The sequence below is a fragment of the Sorex araneus genome, chromosome X (assembly GCF_027595985.1).
Source record: "Sorex araneus isolate mSorAra2 chromosome X, mSorAra2.pri, whole genome shotgun sequence".
Taxonomy (NCBI): Eukaryota; Metazoa; Chordata; class Mammalia; order Eulipotyphla; family Soricidae; genus Sorex; species Sorex araneus.
The window spans coordinates 352,685,870-352,701,628 of NC_073313.1; the positions used below are offsets into that span (position 1 = coordinate 352,685,870).

The 15,759-nt window shown below is 45.2% G+C and overlaps 1 protein-coding gene across 1 annotated transcript; it reads left to right on the plus strand.

The window, feature by feature from the left end:
• The first annotated feature begins 4,154 nt into the window (after nucleotides 1–4,154).
• MSGN1 (mesogenin 1) lies at nucleotides 4,155–4,736 on the plus strand. The gene has a single exon (XM_004609343.1). It carries the CDS (start codon nucleotides 4,155–4,157, stop codon nucleotides 4,734–4,736), a length of 582 nt encoding a protein of 193 aa, XP_004609400.1.
• Nucleotides 4,737–15,759: the final 11,023 nt, after the last annotated feature.

Here is a 15,759-nt window from a genome sequence, read left to right on the forward strand (position 1 = left end):
TACCTATCTTCCTTCCTTCCTTCCTTCCTTCCTTCCTTCCTTCCTTCCTTCCTTCCTTCCTTCCTTCCTTCCTTCCTTCCTTCCTTCCTTCCTTCCTCCCTTCCTCCCTTCCTTCCTCCCTCCCTCCCTCCCTCCCTCCCTCCCTCCCTCCCTCCCTCCCTCCCTCCCTTCCTTCCTTCCTTCCTTCCTTCCTTCCTTCCTTCCTTCCTTCCTTCCTCCCTCCCTCCCTCCCTCCCTCCCTTCTTTCCTTCCTTCCTTCCTTCCTTCCTTCCTTCCTTCCTTCCTTCCTTCCTCCCTTCCTTCCTTCTTTTTCTTCCTTTCTGTCCCTCCCTCCCTTTTCTCCCTCCCTTCTTTCCTTTCTTCCTTCAATCCTTCCTTTCTTACCTTTTCTTCTTTCCTTCCTTCCTTCTTTTCTTCTTTTCTTCCTTCCTTTATCACTCTCCTCCCTCCTCCCTCTCTCCCTTCCTTCCTGAAGGCGTATATTCTCTTTGAGGAGATTAACTCTGTCTCAGCTTTTCCCTAAGCAATAGCAAATAATGTTTTTTTTCCGGGACCCAGATAGCCGTGCCCACTTTTCTGCTGCCTTATTCTCAATGGAAATAAAACTCCTGCACTGCTGTTTACCCACCCATAGGCCTTTAGATTGCCAGTGGGATTACAGAATTCTGCACCTCCATTTCCTTCCAATTGAGCTTAGAAAGTTTCGTGGAAACAGAAGTCATGTAAATCTAGTTCTGGCTCATTTATTTATATTTGGGGGGGCTCATTTGGTCACACCAGTAGTGCTCAGGGTTTAATCCTGGCTCTGTGCTCCTGTGATGCTCAGGGGACCACATGTGTGCCAGGGATTTAAAAGTGTTGGTGGTCTAAAAAGCAAGAAGCCTAGTCCCCGTATTATCGTTCTGTCCCCTCTCTAGCTTATTTTATTTTATCAGAGAGTAAGAGAGAGAATGTCTTCATAGACAGACATGGAGATGGGCAGTTTCCTCATTTGAAGAACATGGCTTTTGTGGCTGGAAACATGAAGGGGGTCAGGGTTAGAGGAATCAGGAGTTCATGAAGTCATTCCAGCAGTAACCATGGCTTTCAAATGATACATATTCCCTGAGGAGCATGTACCCAGGCTCTGATAGATAGTCTCATTAGGAATGCAGGTTGTGAAAATGAGAGAAATTGGTGATCATTAACAACAAGTTATAGAAAGGCTTATGCTTGCCACATGGTAGGTTATCAGATTTCCTATTTTCCAGGGAGTAAATTAGATGGGGAGACATTGGGACAATGGGAGAGGGTGTGGTGCTGGAATGTTTTATGCGTGAAATCCTTCCAATAGCAACCGTGTAAACCACAGTGCCTAAACTATAATACATTTTCCCAAAAAGGGAGCTATAGAAAGGTAGAAATTAGTGGTGGTCTGAGAGCAGAGGGACAGTTAGATGCCAGAGCAGGATGTTGAGCATCTGAGTTCTGAAACCCCACACTAGCATGGTACCTAGCCTCTATTGTGACCAAATCACCTGACCTGGCCAAGTGAAATTAAAGAAACAGTTTTTTAAAAGGTGGTTTGGGGTTCTCCCATAGGGTCTTGTCTGGCACCTTGCTTGAGCCTCACCCTGGGTGATGTCCACCTCAGAGGCAAGGCTCACATGGCTGAGGTGATTCTTGCAGGTCACTTCTAAAGCTGGGAGCAAAACTGGGCTCCCACATACAAAGCTCAAGCCCCAGCACTTGGAGCTGCCTCCTTGGCTCCTTACCAGGGACATCTTAACTGAGTCCTTCTTTATGTCATATATTCTTACCTAACCACGTTACTGTGATTAACAAGGCTGTTAAGAACAGAATCTCAGATCCGGAGCAATAATGCAGTGGGTAGGGCACTTGTTCTGCACATAGCCAACCAGGGTGCAATTCCTGGAGTTCCATTTGATCCCCCATGCACCCCCAGGAGTGATTGCTGAGCACAGAGCCAGGAAGAACCCCTGAGCATTGCTGGAGGTGGCCCCCAAACCAAAAAAGTAATAATAAAAAAAATAGAGTTTCAGGTCTATTGGATTCCCATTCGGAACCCATCACCCATGTCAGTATCTCTCCACCAGAGACTTGGATCTCTCTCCTCCCCCTACCTCCATATCAAACTCATTTTAAAAATTTCATTCTTATAGTCTGAGACACACGTTTACGATAGTCTTAGCTTTTACAGTTTTGGTGGACATTGTTGCCCTCTGGACCTCAGTTGTCTAAACCCCCAGATTATGCCTCCTTATCGCCACCATTCTGCCTCCTTCCCACCCCCCACCCCCGTTTCTAGACATTCTCATTTCTGTATTGCAGAGATTTAGGGATGCAGGGACCAGGGTCTGCACATGATGATACCTTCCATTTCCTTGTCACATTACTCTTTATAACACAGATAAATTAGAATTTCTGATCTTTCTCCTTTGTCCTCTGACTCATTTGGCTTTACCCCACACTGTCTCTCCTTTTTAAATTTAGTTATTTTTCAAAGGATTTGTGATTTTAGGCACTGTGATTTATAATACCATTAACGATAGAGTGATACCCTCCTAGATCAGGTTTCTTAATCGCGTAGTGCCTCAGGATAATGGGTTTGAAAGATAAAGATGACTTTTAAGAAAAGTTTCCTGAATAGTTTAGCAGATCCCAAACTTCTCTCTAAGAACCAAGGAAAGAGAATGAAAAAAGGAAGAAAGAGAAATCACTTATTACATTTCTTATGTTTCATTCATAGTATGAAGATGAGGCTTTAGGGTTCTTCAGAAAGTAGAAAAAGCAAGAGCATTCTTCCAGGGTGCCCTGCTTGAGCTTTTTCTCTGCTATTTAAAAGAATCATAAATGCTCTGATGACACCACCAACATTTCTTTTCAATAAAGGCAAGAGGACCTTAAGAGTCACGTTAAAGGGATCTAATATGGCCCTGAAATGGAACGCAGTGTGATTCCGGTGTTAATACTAGTTGGTGAGATTGTTGCAATTTACATTCATGGAACAAATGGGGACTCTAAGACCCCTTTCCCAAAACACAGGGTCGAGCTCTCAAGACCATGTAGGAAGTGAAGCAAACTAGCAGGGCCATCCAACTTAACACATTCAGCGGCATTTGGAGCTATGGTGGGGAAAACAGTCTCCAAGAGTTAACTTCACACTTCCTCTATACATTTCAAAAAAAAAAAAAAAAAACACAACCTAGGTGTGAGTCTGCAGCTGGATTTTTAGACTTTTAGAACCCTAAACATCAGATATTCTGCAAACTTGTAGATTCTGCTCTTCTGGCATCTGTTTACTAGGGGGAATCCCAAATTTCTCCATTACAGCCAGGGATTTAGGCTCAGAAGGAAGGATATTTCCTGCTCATTATTAAGGTGCAGAGTTTACCGGGAGCTGGATCCCTTTGTCATTCAGAGGGGCTCCGGTGGCCTGTTGGGTGCAGAGAGCACGTTGCCCTCTACAAAATCAGGTGGCTACAAAAGAGAAAGAAAGAACAGCGGTGTCCATTCAGCTTTGCCCTCACCCTAGTGAAGGAACTAAGCTTGCATGCATTTGCCATGTGGGGAAACCCATGCTTGGGGGTTCCCCTGTGCTCACACACACACACACACACACACACACACACACACACACACACACACTGCTCCTCTCTCAACCTCTCAACACATCATCCACTTGCTTTGAAATATCCAGGAGGTCTTAGAGGCGGGGGTCGAGGCCCTCTGGGGGCCCTCAGCTCCTCTCCCGGGGGCCTCCAGCCACCACCTCCTGGCCGCCGAGCACCCCAGGTTTGTTTTCTTTGGCTCCCTCATTAATGAGGTCCACGGCACAATGCTAAGTCTAGTTATGTAGCCTTAATTGGTTTAGTTACAACAAGATAATTCCTTTTTTCTTCTCGGGGAGGCCTTTCTGTTTAAAGACATTTTAGCTGGAGGATGCTAATTATCAATGAGGAGAAAGTGACACCTGAAGAGTTCATTTTGCATCTTGGTCCTGGCTTTCTCCTTTGAACTCCCCTCTCCCCACCCGCTTTCCCACTTCATCACTTCTCCCGCACCCTCATAAAAGAAGAGCCGGCCCTGGCTCAGAGGCACAACTTGCTTTCTCACTTGCCAGGGGACACTGGGGGATCGAGTCTTCTGCAGGCATGGACAGCCTGGCGGAGAGCTTCCTGGGCCTGGAGGACAGCTCGGCCTCTGCCGACAGTCAGGGCCTGCTGTCCTCCTGGGACTGGAAAGGTGGGCCGGGGCCCTTAGAGCTGAGCCAGACCTCCCCGGCCCACAGCCTCTCTCCGGCCCCCTCCCTGGAGTCTTACTCTTCTTCCCCTTGCCCCCTGGTGACTGGCCCTTCCTGTGGGCTCAGAGGTGCCAGTCACGGGAGCAGCGATGGCTGCAGCAGCCGGGGGCCCGGGGGCCTGGTGGAGGTGGACTACAATCTATTAGCTTTCCAGCCGGCCTATCTGCAGGGCACCGGGGGCGCCCGGGCCCAGAAGGGCCCCAAAGTCAGGATGTCTGTCCAGCGGAGACAGAAGGCCAGCGAAAGGGAGAAGCTCCGGATGCGGACCTTGGCCGACGCCCTGCACACCCTCCGGAACTACCTGCCGCCTGTCTACAGCCAGCGGGGCCAGCCGCTGACCAAGATCCAGACCCTGAAGTACACCATCAAGTACATCGGAGAACTCACAGACCTCCTCAACAGCGGGAGAGAGCCGCGGGCCCAGAGCGCCTGAACCCCGGGGTTGCAGCTGGGCTCCGGGTCCGGAGTAAGCGTGGGAACCTGCCGGCCGCGTGGTACTAGGGGAATTTCCCAGCTGACTTGCCACCAGCGTTGGGTGATGGGACAAGCGGGGACTTCGGCTCGCCCCCCACTTCTCAGGAGCTGTGCCCTCTGCAGAGACATGACTTTGCCCTTCTTTGTCTGTAGGAGGTATTTTAAAGGATCCATGAATTTTGGAGCGTTGTTTCCAAAGATATAAAACGGTTGCAGTTAATCTTCTCTGGATGTTTTCATCACTTGGAGTTGCATTTTGTTTTTCTCTGTTACTAACTAGAACTGCGTTTTGCCTCGGGCTCAGTGTGGTACCTTGACTAGAATGTTTAGAAAGAGATGTGTCAAGTAAATGATGAAGGGCTCTTGTTCTGTGTGTGAGTGTGTGTGTGTGTGTATGTGGTGTGTATGAGTGTCTATGTGTGTGCGTGAGATGTGCCTCTCTGCCTCTCTGTTTTTCTGTCTGTGGTGTGTGTGTGTGTGTGTGTGTGAGAGAGAGAGAGAGAGAGAGAGAGAGAGAGAGAGAGAGAGAGAGAGACAGAGAGAGAGACAGAGAGAGAGACACAGAGAGAGACACAGAGAGAGACAGAGACAGAGAGAGATCATGTCTTTGGGCAGAAATTCAAAACCACTTAAATGCAGAAGGAGGAGTGTCCTGGAAAACGGGCAGTCAGAGACAGAAAGGCATTTTAAGGCCACATTAAGACAGAGCGAAGCAGCAAAAAGGCAGCACTTTCTCTTTGCAGGCAAGAAATGGCCACTTAGGCAGGGGTCCAGGGAGTGAGGGGATGGAAGGAGGAAGGAGAGGCGGAGTGCTCCCCTTCAAAGATGGGCCTGAAGCATGCCCAGGAGGAAGGCTGTCCTGGGACCAGCCTGGTATGACTGTGATCTCACCAATAGGACTCAGCCGAATTTTTTCTCTTAGTATTTCTAAAGTGAAGAAAGGGAAACCCTTTAAATTCTGTAGAGAAGTAAAAAGGGTGGGGATTCAAGCTTGTCTCTCTCCAAACCCTCTAAAGATATTAATTTACTTGCACACAACGCCTTCTGTCTGCTACCCACACCCACAAACACTGTACCTCATCTCATCCCTGGCCCCCTTTGCTTTTCAAGTAGGGGGTCACCAGCACCCTTAAACTTGGCTAATTTGAGTGGCATGTGATTTGAAAAGGGGACTTTGAAATGAAGAAATCCTCCAAAGCCAACTGGATTTTTTTAAGACTAAATTTTTTATACTTTAATTATTAGCTATCTGTATCTAGCTGTATTTTTCCACCCCCATAAATTGTCTGTTCATGTTTCCTGCCAATTATTTTTCTGTTGGTGACAAATACACAAATATTGGTGACAAATTTCTTTTCTTTAATGACAAAGGCTGTGATTGGACATATAACTTTATTTCTCCCCCTTTATTATACACATACCAATATATTTAGGCAATGGACATAAATACCTTTAATCCTGAAAATTGCTTTTGCATTTTTTATTTAGTTGTATATAGTAAACATCACTCTAACTTAACACAAGTGAATCTGTGATGAAAGTGAGTTGTTTCCTTGATTTTAAAGATACATAAATTGATGCAAATGCTCGCCCAAATCGCATGTGTGAAAAATGTGGTGGAAATCAGTTTTAAGCAACATTCCATAGCAGAGGTATTGTGCAATTTGTTTGAGGGTTATTTTGCGTAATATGTGGACTTTTAATTTTCATTACCCAAGCATGATGTTACAAATAAAGGCATTTTACTTTGCCTACTCGTATTTTAATTAACATGATAAAGTCTCAGAAATGGGACTCCTGGTTGAGTTGTGTATGCATATTTCAAGTGTAAATACTTTAATGTTATTTCTTATGAAAGTTTAAGGTTATTTACACTTCCTCTACCATTATGCAACATAACTAGCTATGTATTAATGCTTCTGGATTTTATGTATCTTCTAAATTTTAAACAGATCAAACACTATTATGCAATTAGTATATTAATTTTTATTTTCCTTTGCATTAGATGAGGTGGAGTATTTTTTACTTCATGTGACTATTTTTGTTCATTTCAGTTCCTCTTCCGTAACTTACCAGTTTATGTTCTTTGAGATTTTTCTATTTAGGTATTAGTCCTTGTTAATAATTTGGGAGCATATTCACTACATTTTACATGTTGAAAGAATTGTCTTACAAGTCATCATTTTGTTCTAATCTTTGCTTCTGGTGTCTTATATTTGTGATTTTGATTATGGTACTTTTGCTCTTTGAGGCTTATTATATATGATTAAGTTTTTTGATCATATACATTATATATGATCAAGTTTTTCCTTTTAAAAGTGACTTATGTGTTTTCTACATTTGGTAATTTTTTTCCAGTCCCAAGAGTATCTAATTTATCAAATATTTTATAAGTATTTATATATGGGTCTTTAAATATAACTGCAATTAATTTTTTAATTTGGGGTGTTCCCAAGGGGAGGTCCAGGGACCCTACTGGTGTTCTCAGTAAGCTAAGCTATTGGTCAATACAAAGCTGCTTAGTCCCCGTAGCTCCAGGAATACCCGAACCAGCCTGGCCGTGCTGGGGACACAAGGCTGTGCCCAGTGATGCCTGGGAAACCATGTGGTACCTGGATTGGAATCAAATATGGGTCAGGTGTATGCCTGGCATGTGTCCTAACTGTTGTGCTACCTGCTGGCCCCTGCAATTTTTTTCTTTTGCCTAGAGTACAAGGAAGAGTTAACTTTACTCTTGATTAATGCTTTTATAAGTGAATAATCAGTATATACATGGCTAGTGGTAGATAGCCATGGTGCATCTGGCTGAAGTGGCATCCTGTATATACAAGGCTTTAGCGATGCCACATGTTTGCTGGTAGAGTTTTAAAGAAGAATCTAGAAAATACTGGGCATTTTATGGTTTTTCCCCAAGGCATTCCTACCCTGTCCATGAAGAGGAGCTCATGGGAGAGAGAGAGTATATGTATATGCACATATGTTGTTTTATTGTCTATTTTGTTGTGTTTCATTTGTTAGGGGGTGAGGTTAGAAAGCAGGAGGAGGTTTCTAGCCTTTAATGAGACATTTAGGTCAATTGTTAGTTTTAAAAGACTGGGAGCCAAATGCTTTTGAATTTGGATATTTTTTTAGTCTTGGTATTAAGAATGTTTTACAAATACCATAACTTGGGGGTTTTGGTCATCCTCTAGACCAAACTTTAGAAAGGCCAGGAGATCTTGTCATTTCAAAACCTCTTGGAGAACTACAGATATTTCTTTCTTTTTTAAAAAAAATATTTTTTAAATTTAGTCACCATGAAATACATAGTTACAAAGCTGTTCATGATCAGTTTTCAGTCATACAATGCTCCAACACTCAGCCTTCTACCAGTGTTTATTTTCCACCACCAATGACCCCAGTTTCCTTCCCACCACCCTCCCCTTTGCCCCTTAGTCTGTCCCTGTGACTCTATGGCAGACACTTTCTTCTCTCTCCCTCCCTCTCCCTCTCTCCCTCTCTTTCTCTCTTCCCTCCCTCTCCCTCTCTCTCCCCTCCCTCTCTCCCTCCCTCTCTATCTCTTCCCTCCCTCTCTCCCTCCCTCTATCTCTTCCCTCCATCTCTCTCTCTCTTTTTCTCTCCTCCCTCTGTCCCTCCATCTTACTCTCTTTCTCTCCTTTCTCTCTCCTTTCTCTGAGCACTATAGCGCTACAGTCATTTCTGTCCCCTGGGCTCACCTCAGTCCTGAAGAGGCCAGCAGAAACAGAAGAGAAGCACCTGGAAAACTAGGAGGTGACAGAATTCTCGGTTGAGACCCAGGGTCTTGTCTCTGCCACCGCAGAGCCTAGAGCAGCCCTGTCTTTCTCAGCCCTGGTGCTGTCTGGAAAAGGCAACAGTCCCAGTGAAGTCCCTGCGGAGTTGCTGCCCGAGTGGCAGACTAGCTTATTTGCTGATTCCTTGAGTGAGCGTTTAAAAACAGTTGACCTGGTCAGAGCTCAAGAATAGGATTAAATGATTTCTGGTGCTTGGTTATGGAAGCATGATTCATGCGTTTCTACTGGGTTGTGGTTAGAATTTTCATACATTTTAGACTATGTAATCCTTCTAACAACCCTAGGAGGTAGCGCATTATCAGTGTCATTTGGAAAATGAGCTTAAACAGGTTTAGATAGCTAAGCAGTGCAAATGCCCAGTGACTAGCCAGTGTGCATGGCTGACCTCACACTGCAGACTCTGGACTTTTCCACAGAATCATGCTACCCACCTTTGGGGTTGGGGTGCTGGTGGAGGCGAGAGCTATTACTTGGCTATGAAGTTAACACCTGGTGATGCCTGAGGCCCTGGAATACTCCTAGGGGTGCATGAGAGCTACCCAGGTCACACTTGAAGGTATTAAGGCAGCTGTTAGTGACAGGGATTAAACCCAGGGCTTCCCACATGCTAGGTGGATGATCTACCCAAGGCTCATAGCTGGCCCTTGCATGCTTCTGTCCTATCTCCCTCTCTAGGACACGTATGGGCACAGAGTTGGTAATTAGGAGTCTGTCCATCCAGTGTTCACTCTGGAGGCTTCGTGACCTTTCCCTAGTTCCCTAGCTCTGGGATCCCCATTTCTTTGACCACCGGAAGCATTTCAGGTGGGGTCGTTTATCTCATCCTCTGAATGATTTCCCTTTGAACTTCTGCTGCTGCCCCCTGAACATCTTCTTGGAAATTCTTTTCACTTCCTGCTGACACTGAGGGTCCGTCCTAGGGTGCAGAGGAAATCTGACTTCAGTTCATTTGTGTCCTAGTAAGTGTTCCACAGTTTACACTGGGCTGAGGTTTCTTTGTTCCTGTAGTTTTTATCCCATGAGCTAATTGGTAGAGTACACACTAAGAGTGTGAGTGAAAACTCCCGTGAAGGCACACTCCCATGAGCGTACACTCCCATGAGTGCACATTCCTGTGGGCAAATGCTCTCCTGTACACTCCAGAAAGTACACACTCCCGTAGCAAACACTCCCGTGAGTAAATTCCAGACTGCACATGCCAGTGAAAGTAGACTCCCGTGAGTGTACAGTCTTGTAAGTGCACACTCCTGTGAGTTTACACTCCAGTGACCAAACATTCCCATGAGCAAACACTCCTGTGAGTACAAACTCCTGTGAGTTCACAGTGGGAGTATGTACACACGGGAGTGTGTACATAGTGCCTTTTGTACTATCTCTACAGCCCCAAATATTGTTGTCTTTAAGAAAATTAGCCAAGTTAATGGGTGTCCTAAAAGTATATACTCCCATGAGTGAACACTCCAGTGAGCAAACACTCCAGTGAGTGCAACCTTTCGTGAGCAAACACTCCCATGAGTACACACTCCCATGAGTGCACACTCTCGTGAGCAAACACTCCAGAGTGCACACTCCCTTGAGCATAGACTTCCGTGAGCATACACTCGCATGAGTACACATTATGGTGAGTGTACACTCCCGTGAGCAAAAATTCCCATGAGCGACACTCCTGTGAGTACACACTCCTATGAGCAAATACTCCCATGAGTATACACTCCCGTGAGTGCACACTCCCGTGAGCAAATACTCCTGTGAGTACACACTCCTCTGCCCAAAGGGCCTGTGCAACCACGGCCGTTCTGAATAGTTTTGTTTATCCCCGTGCACTCCCCTCCAGTCCAGCCCTACACTCCCCAAAGTCTACAGGTCACTCCTGCGAGCACACACTCTGGATATCATACACTGCGATGAGCAAACACATCTGTGAGAAAACACACCCATGAGCAAACACTACTGTGAGCAAACACTCCCTTGAGTACACACTCTCCTGAATGTACACTCACGTGAGAGCACACTCCCGTGAGCAAACACTTCTATGGGTACACACTCCAGTGAGTGCACACTCCTATGTGAAAACACTACTGTGAGTACACACTCCCGTGAGTACATATGGGAGTATGTACACATGGGAGCGTGCAGATCTTACCTTTTATACTATCTTTTCAGTCCCAAATATTGTAGTCTTTAAGAAAATCGGCCAATTTAATGGGTAAAAAAAGTACATACTCCTGTGATCTCACACACCTGTGAGGCACACCTGTGAGCAAACACACCCATGAGCAAACACTGCCGTGAGTGGCCGCTTAGGTGAGTGGCTGCTGACGTGAGAGAACACCTAGTGAGTGGAGACTCCCGTGAGTGGACACTCCCGTGAGTGGACACTCCGGTGAGTGCGCACTCCCGTGAGTGGACACTCCCGTGAGTGCGCACTCCGGTGAGTGGACACTCCCGTGAGTGGACACTCCCGTGAGTGCGCATTCCTCTGAGCAAACACACTCGTGAGTACACACTCTGTGAGTTCACAATGGGCTGTGTACATGGGCATGTGTAAATAGTATTTTTTGTTCTATCTCCTCAGCCCCAAATCATGTTGTCTTTAAGAAAATTGGTCAATTTAATGGGTGTCAAAAAAGCACATACTCCCATGAGGTCACACTTCCATGAGCACCCACTCCCGTGAGCAAACACTCCCATGAGTGTACACTCCCGTGAGCAAACACTCCCGTAGTACACAGTCTTTCGAATGCACACGCCCGTGAGCGTACACTCCCATGAGTGCACACTCCCATGAGTGAACACGTCCGTGAGCGAACTCTCCTGTCAAGACACACTCCCGTGAGTACACAACGGCAGTGTGTACTCACGGGAGTGTGTACATAGTACCTTTTGTACTATATCTTCAGCCCCAAATATTGTTGTTTTGAGAACATTGGCCAATTGAATCGGTAACAATAAAGTACATACTCTCATGAGCGCACAATCCCATGAGCGTACACTCCCGTGAGCATACACTCTCATGATCGTACACTCTTGTGAATGCACACTCCTGTGAGCTTACACTCCGTGAGTGCGCACTCCCATGACTACACAACGGGAGTGTTTACACATGGGACTGTCTACATAGTACCTTTTGTACTATTTCTTCAGCCCCAAATATTGTGGTCTTTATGAAAATTGGCCAACTTAATTGGTAACATAAAAGTACATACTCCCGTTAGCAAATACTCCTGTGAGTACACACCTGTGAGTCAGAAGTGAAAGCGAGTGGGGCTCCAGAGACTGAAGCAGTAGGGCTCCAGAGAGAGAGATCAGAAGAAGAGAGATTGGAAGGGACCAGAGGAGGGATGGCAGAGATAGAGAGATTTCGGAAGAGACCATTGGAGAAACTACAGAGACAGAGATAGGGAGACAGACAGAAGAGAGCACAGAGGCACACAAAGAAGCAGAGCACAAGGAGGAGCCATCCTGACCATCCGGTCCATACACAGTGGCCAAAGGCACCGAACGCAATGGCGAGAGAGAGAGAGAGAGAGAGAGAGAGAGAGAGAGAGAGAGAGAGAGAGATTTCCCCTGAGAGCCCTCGAACACAATACACACATCACCCCCTTCTGCACGTACGATGTTTACATTTTTTACAACGTCCATGTGGTCCAACATCTCTCAAGCTCCCAGGTGCTTGAGATGCCTATTTCTGGGGAATTCTCTGCTCCTTAAACCTTCACCTTCACAAAATCTGAAAGAGAACACATTCATAAATTTAAAACCTATTTTGGACTAACTGGTAATTATCTTTCACTCACGCTCTTCATTCCTTTTCTCCTGATTCTAAAAGATGAAGTAATATTTGTTTATATAATTATATGTTTCCAAAATACGTAGGTATAAACCAATTCTATATATTACACTATGTTGTTCACCAGGATTCTCATGTATATATATTTTTATTATTTAAAAAATTTTATTGAATTACCATAAGATAGTTACAAGCTTTCATGTTTGGGTTACAATCACACAATGATCAAACACCCATCCCTCCTCCAGTGCACATTCCCCACCACCAATATCCCCAGTATACCTTGCCTTCTCCACTCTCCCCCTGCCTCCATGGTAGACAATATTCCCTGTAGTCTCTCTCTACTTTTGGGCATTATGGCTTGCAACACAGACACTGAGAGGTCCTCATGTTTGGTCCTTTCGGCACGCATCTCCCATCCTGACTGATTCCTCCAGACATCATTTTCTTAGTGATCCCTTCTCTATTCCATCTTCCCTCTCCCCTCTGCTCATGAAGCAGGCTTCCAGCTATGGGGAAATCCTCCTGGCCCATGTATCTACTGTCCTTGGGTGTGTACATCCTCATGTGATGCTACTCTACACTCCACAAATGAGTGTAGTCCCTCTATGTCTGTCCCTCTCTTTCTGACTCATTTCACTCAGCATGATACTTTCTATGTCTATCCATTTATAAGCAAATTTCATGACTTCATCTCTCCTAACAGCTGCATAGTTTTCCATTGTGTAGATATACCAAAGTTTCTTAACCAGTCATCTGCTTTAGGGCACTCGGGTTGTTACCATACTTTGGCTATTGTGAACAATGCTGCAATGAATATATAGGTACAGATGTCATTTCTACTGTGCTCTTTTGCATCCTCGGGATATATTACCAGAAGTGGTATTGTGGGGTCATATGAAAGCTCAATTTCTAATTTTTGAAGGACTGTCTATATTGTTTTCCAGAAAGGCTGGACCAGTCGACATTCCCACGAACAGTGAAGGAGCGTCCTTTTTTCCCCACAATCACGCCAGCACTGGTTGCTTTTGTTCTTTTGAATGTGTGCCAGAGTCTGTGGTGTGAAATGATATCTTATTGTTGTTTTGATTTGAATCTCTCTGATGACTAGCAATGTGGAGCATTTTTTCATGTACCTTTTGGCCATTTGAATTTCTTTTTTGAGGAAACTTCTGTTCATTTCTTCTCCCCATATTTTGATGGGATTGGAGGTTTTTTCTTATACAATTCTACTGGTGTCTTGTATATCCTGGATATTAATCCCTTATTAGATGGATATTGGGTAAATATTCTTTCCCATTCTGTGGGCTCTTTCTGTATCCTGGTCACTGTTTCTTCTGAAGTGCAGAAGCTTCTTAGTTTGATGTAGTCCCATTTATTTATGTTTGCTTTGACTTGCATGGAAGACCATACTCCTATCATATTTAAGCCTGCAGAACTGTAAAGAGATGTTCCAAACATTTATTTGGACCATTAACAAAGTCTTTGCAAAACTCCCATTGTGCATAGCGTTCCATGTCTATACCCCAGCTATATTTTATCAGAGTTTACTCTGAGCTTTGTGCTCAGGGATCACTCCTGGTGGGCTTGGGAGACCATATGCAGTCCTGGGGATTGAACCTGGAGGGGCCATACAAAAGACAAGTTTCCTATGCACTGTTTTATTTGTTCTGAGACTTTAACTTAGTTGTTTGCTTTCTTCGAACCTAGAAACTTCGAGAATACTACTTTTCTATACCAGTCCCTTAGGGCTCTACTGAGTGTTGTCCTGTGCTACCAAAAGGACAGAAACAACCAAATAGAAAAGAGGTGTTTTATTGGCTGGAAAACAGCTTCAAAGAGAGGGATTAGGGACCTGCAGAGACAGAGTGATGTCACCTTACACATATTTGTATGTATCCATACACTGTAGACTCTGTACCTACTCTTATACATAGCATACATATTGCAGGAGTTTTTAGGAAACCTGTCGATATATCACAATGGAGAGTGGTGAGCATGCGCAACTGAGGAACATACAAAGAACCTACATTATATGTACAGAAAATGGCAGAGAAAGATCATGGGGGAGATGGTAATGCGGGTGATGACAGTAATGAAGACGCTCAAGCGGGCACAAGTAACGTCTCCATTGTGAGACTTGTTGTTACTGTTTCTGACATATAGAATACACCACGAGTAGCTTGCTAGGCTCTGCCGGGCGGGCGAGATACTCTCAGTAGCTTGCCGGGCTCTCCGAGAGGGACAGAGGAATCAAACCCGGGTCGGCCTCATGCAAGGCAAATGCCCTACCACTGTGCTATCGCTCCAGTCTCTCCGTTTCTGAGGTCCTAATTAGTGTAAAAATGTTCCAAAACTTCAACTTTAGCCCAAACACAGCCAAAATACAATGCAAAGGGGGCAACTTCTCCCTCAGAGTTTGTCACACCCTCTAAACTACAAGCCTCAGACCAGTCTTAGCATTTTCTAAACCCGAGGACTCCTAAATGTTCAGAGGGAAAGAGAAGGAACAAAGTCGCAAAAAACAAACAAACAAACAACAAAAACACAAACAAACCTTTTTCTTTAACAGTCATTAGAATTTTTTGATGCTATTGATTTTGCTCAGTGAACAATAAACATTCATAAAAGGGTGGGAAAACTTTCTGAACTTTGCTTACACAATGCTGCCAGTTCTTCTTCTCCTTCTCCTTCTCCTCCTCCTCCTCCTCCTTTTTCTCCTCCTCCTTCTCCTCCTCCTCCTCCTCCTCCTCCTCCTCCCCCTCCCCCTCCCCCTCCCCCTCCTCCTCCTCCTCCTCCTCCTCCTCCTTCTCCTCCTCCTCCTCCTCCTCCTCCTCCTCCTCCTCCTTCTTCTTCTTCTTCTTCTTCTTCTTCTTCTTCTTCTTCTTCTTCTTCTTCTTCTTCTTCTTCTTCTTCTTCTTCTTCTTCTTCTTCTTCTTCTTCTTCTTCTTCTTCTTCCTCTTCTTCTTCTCCTTCTTCTCCTTCTCCTTCTTCTCCTTCTCCTTCCCCTCCTTCCTCTCTTTATCCTTCTCCTTCTCCTTCTCCTTCTCCTTCTCCTTCTCCTCCTCCTCCTCCTCCTCCTCCTCCTCCTCCTCCTCCTTCTTCTTCTTCTTCTTCTTCTTCTTCTTCTTCTTCTTCTTCTTCTTCTTCTTCTTCTTCTTCTCCTTCTCCTTCCCCTCCTTCTCCTTCCCCTCCTTCCTCTCCTCCTCCTCCTCCTCCTCCTCCTCCTCCTCCTCCTCCTCCTCCTTCTTCTTCTTCTTCTTCTTCTTCTTCTTCTTCTTCTTCTTCTTCTTCTTCTTCTTCTTCTCCTTCTCCTTCTCCTCCTCCTCCTCCTCCTCCTCCTTCTCCTCCTTCTCCTTCTCCTTTTCCTCCTCCTCCTC

What these genes read in the sequence shown, in the direction of transcription:
- MSGN1 (XM_004609343.1), top strand. Translation starts at nt 4,155, where the DNA reads ATGGACAGCCTGGCGGAGAGCTTCCTGGGCCTGGAGGACAGCTCGGCC.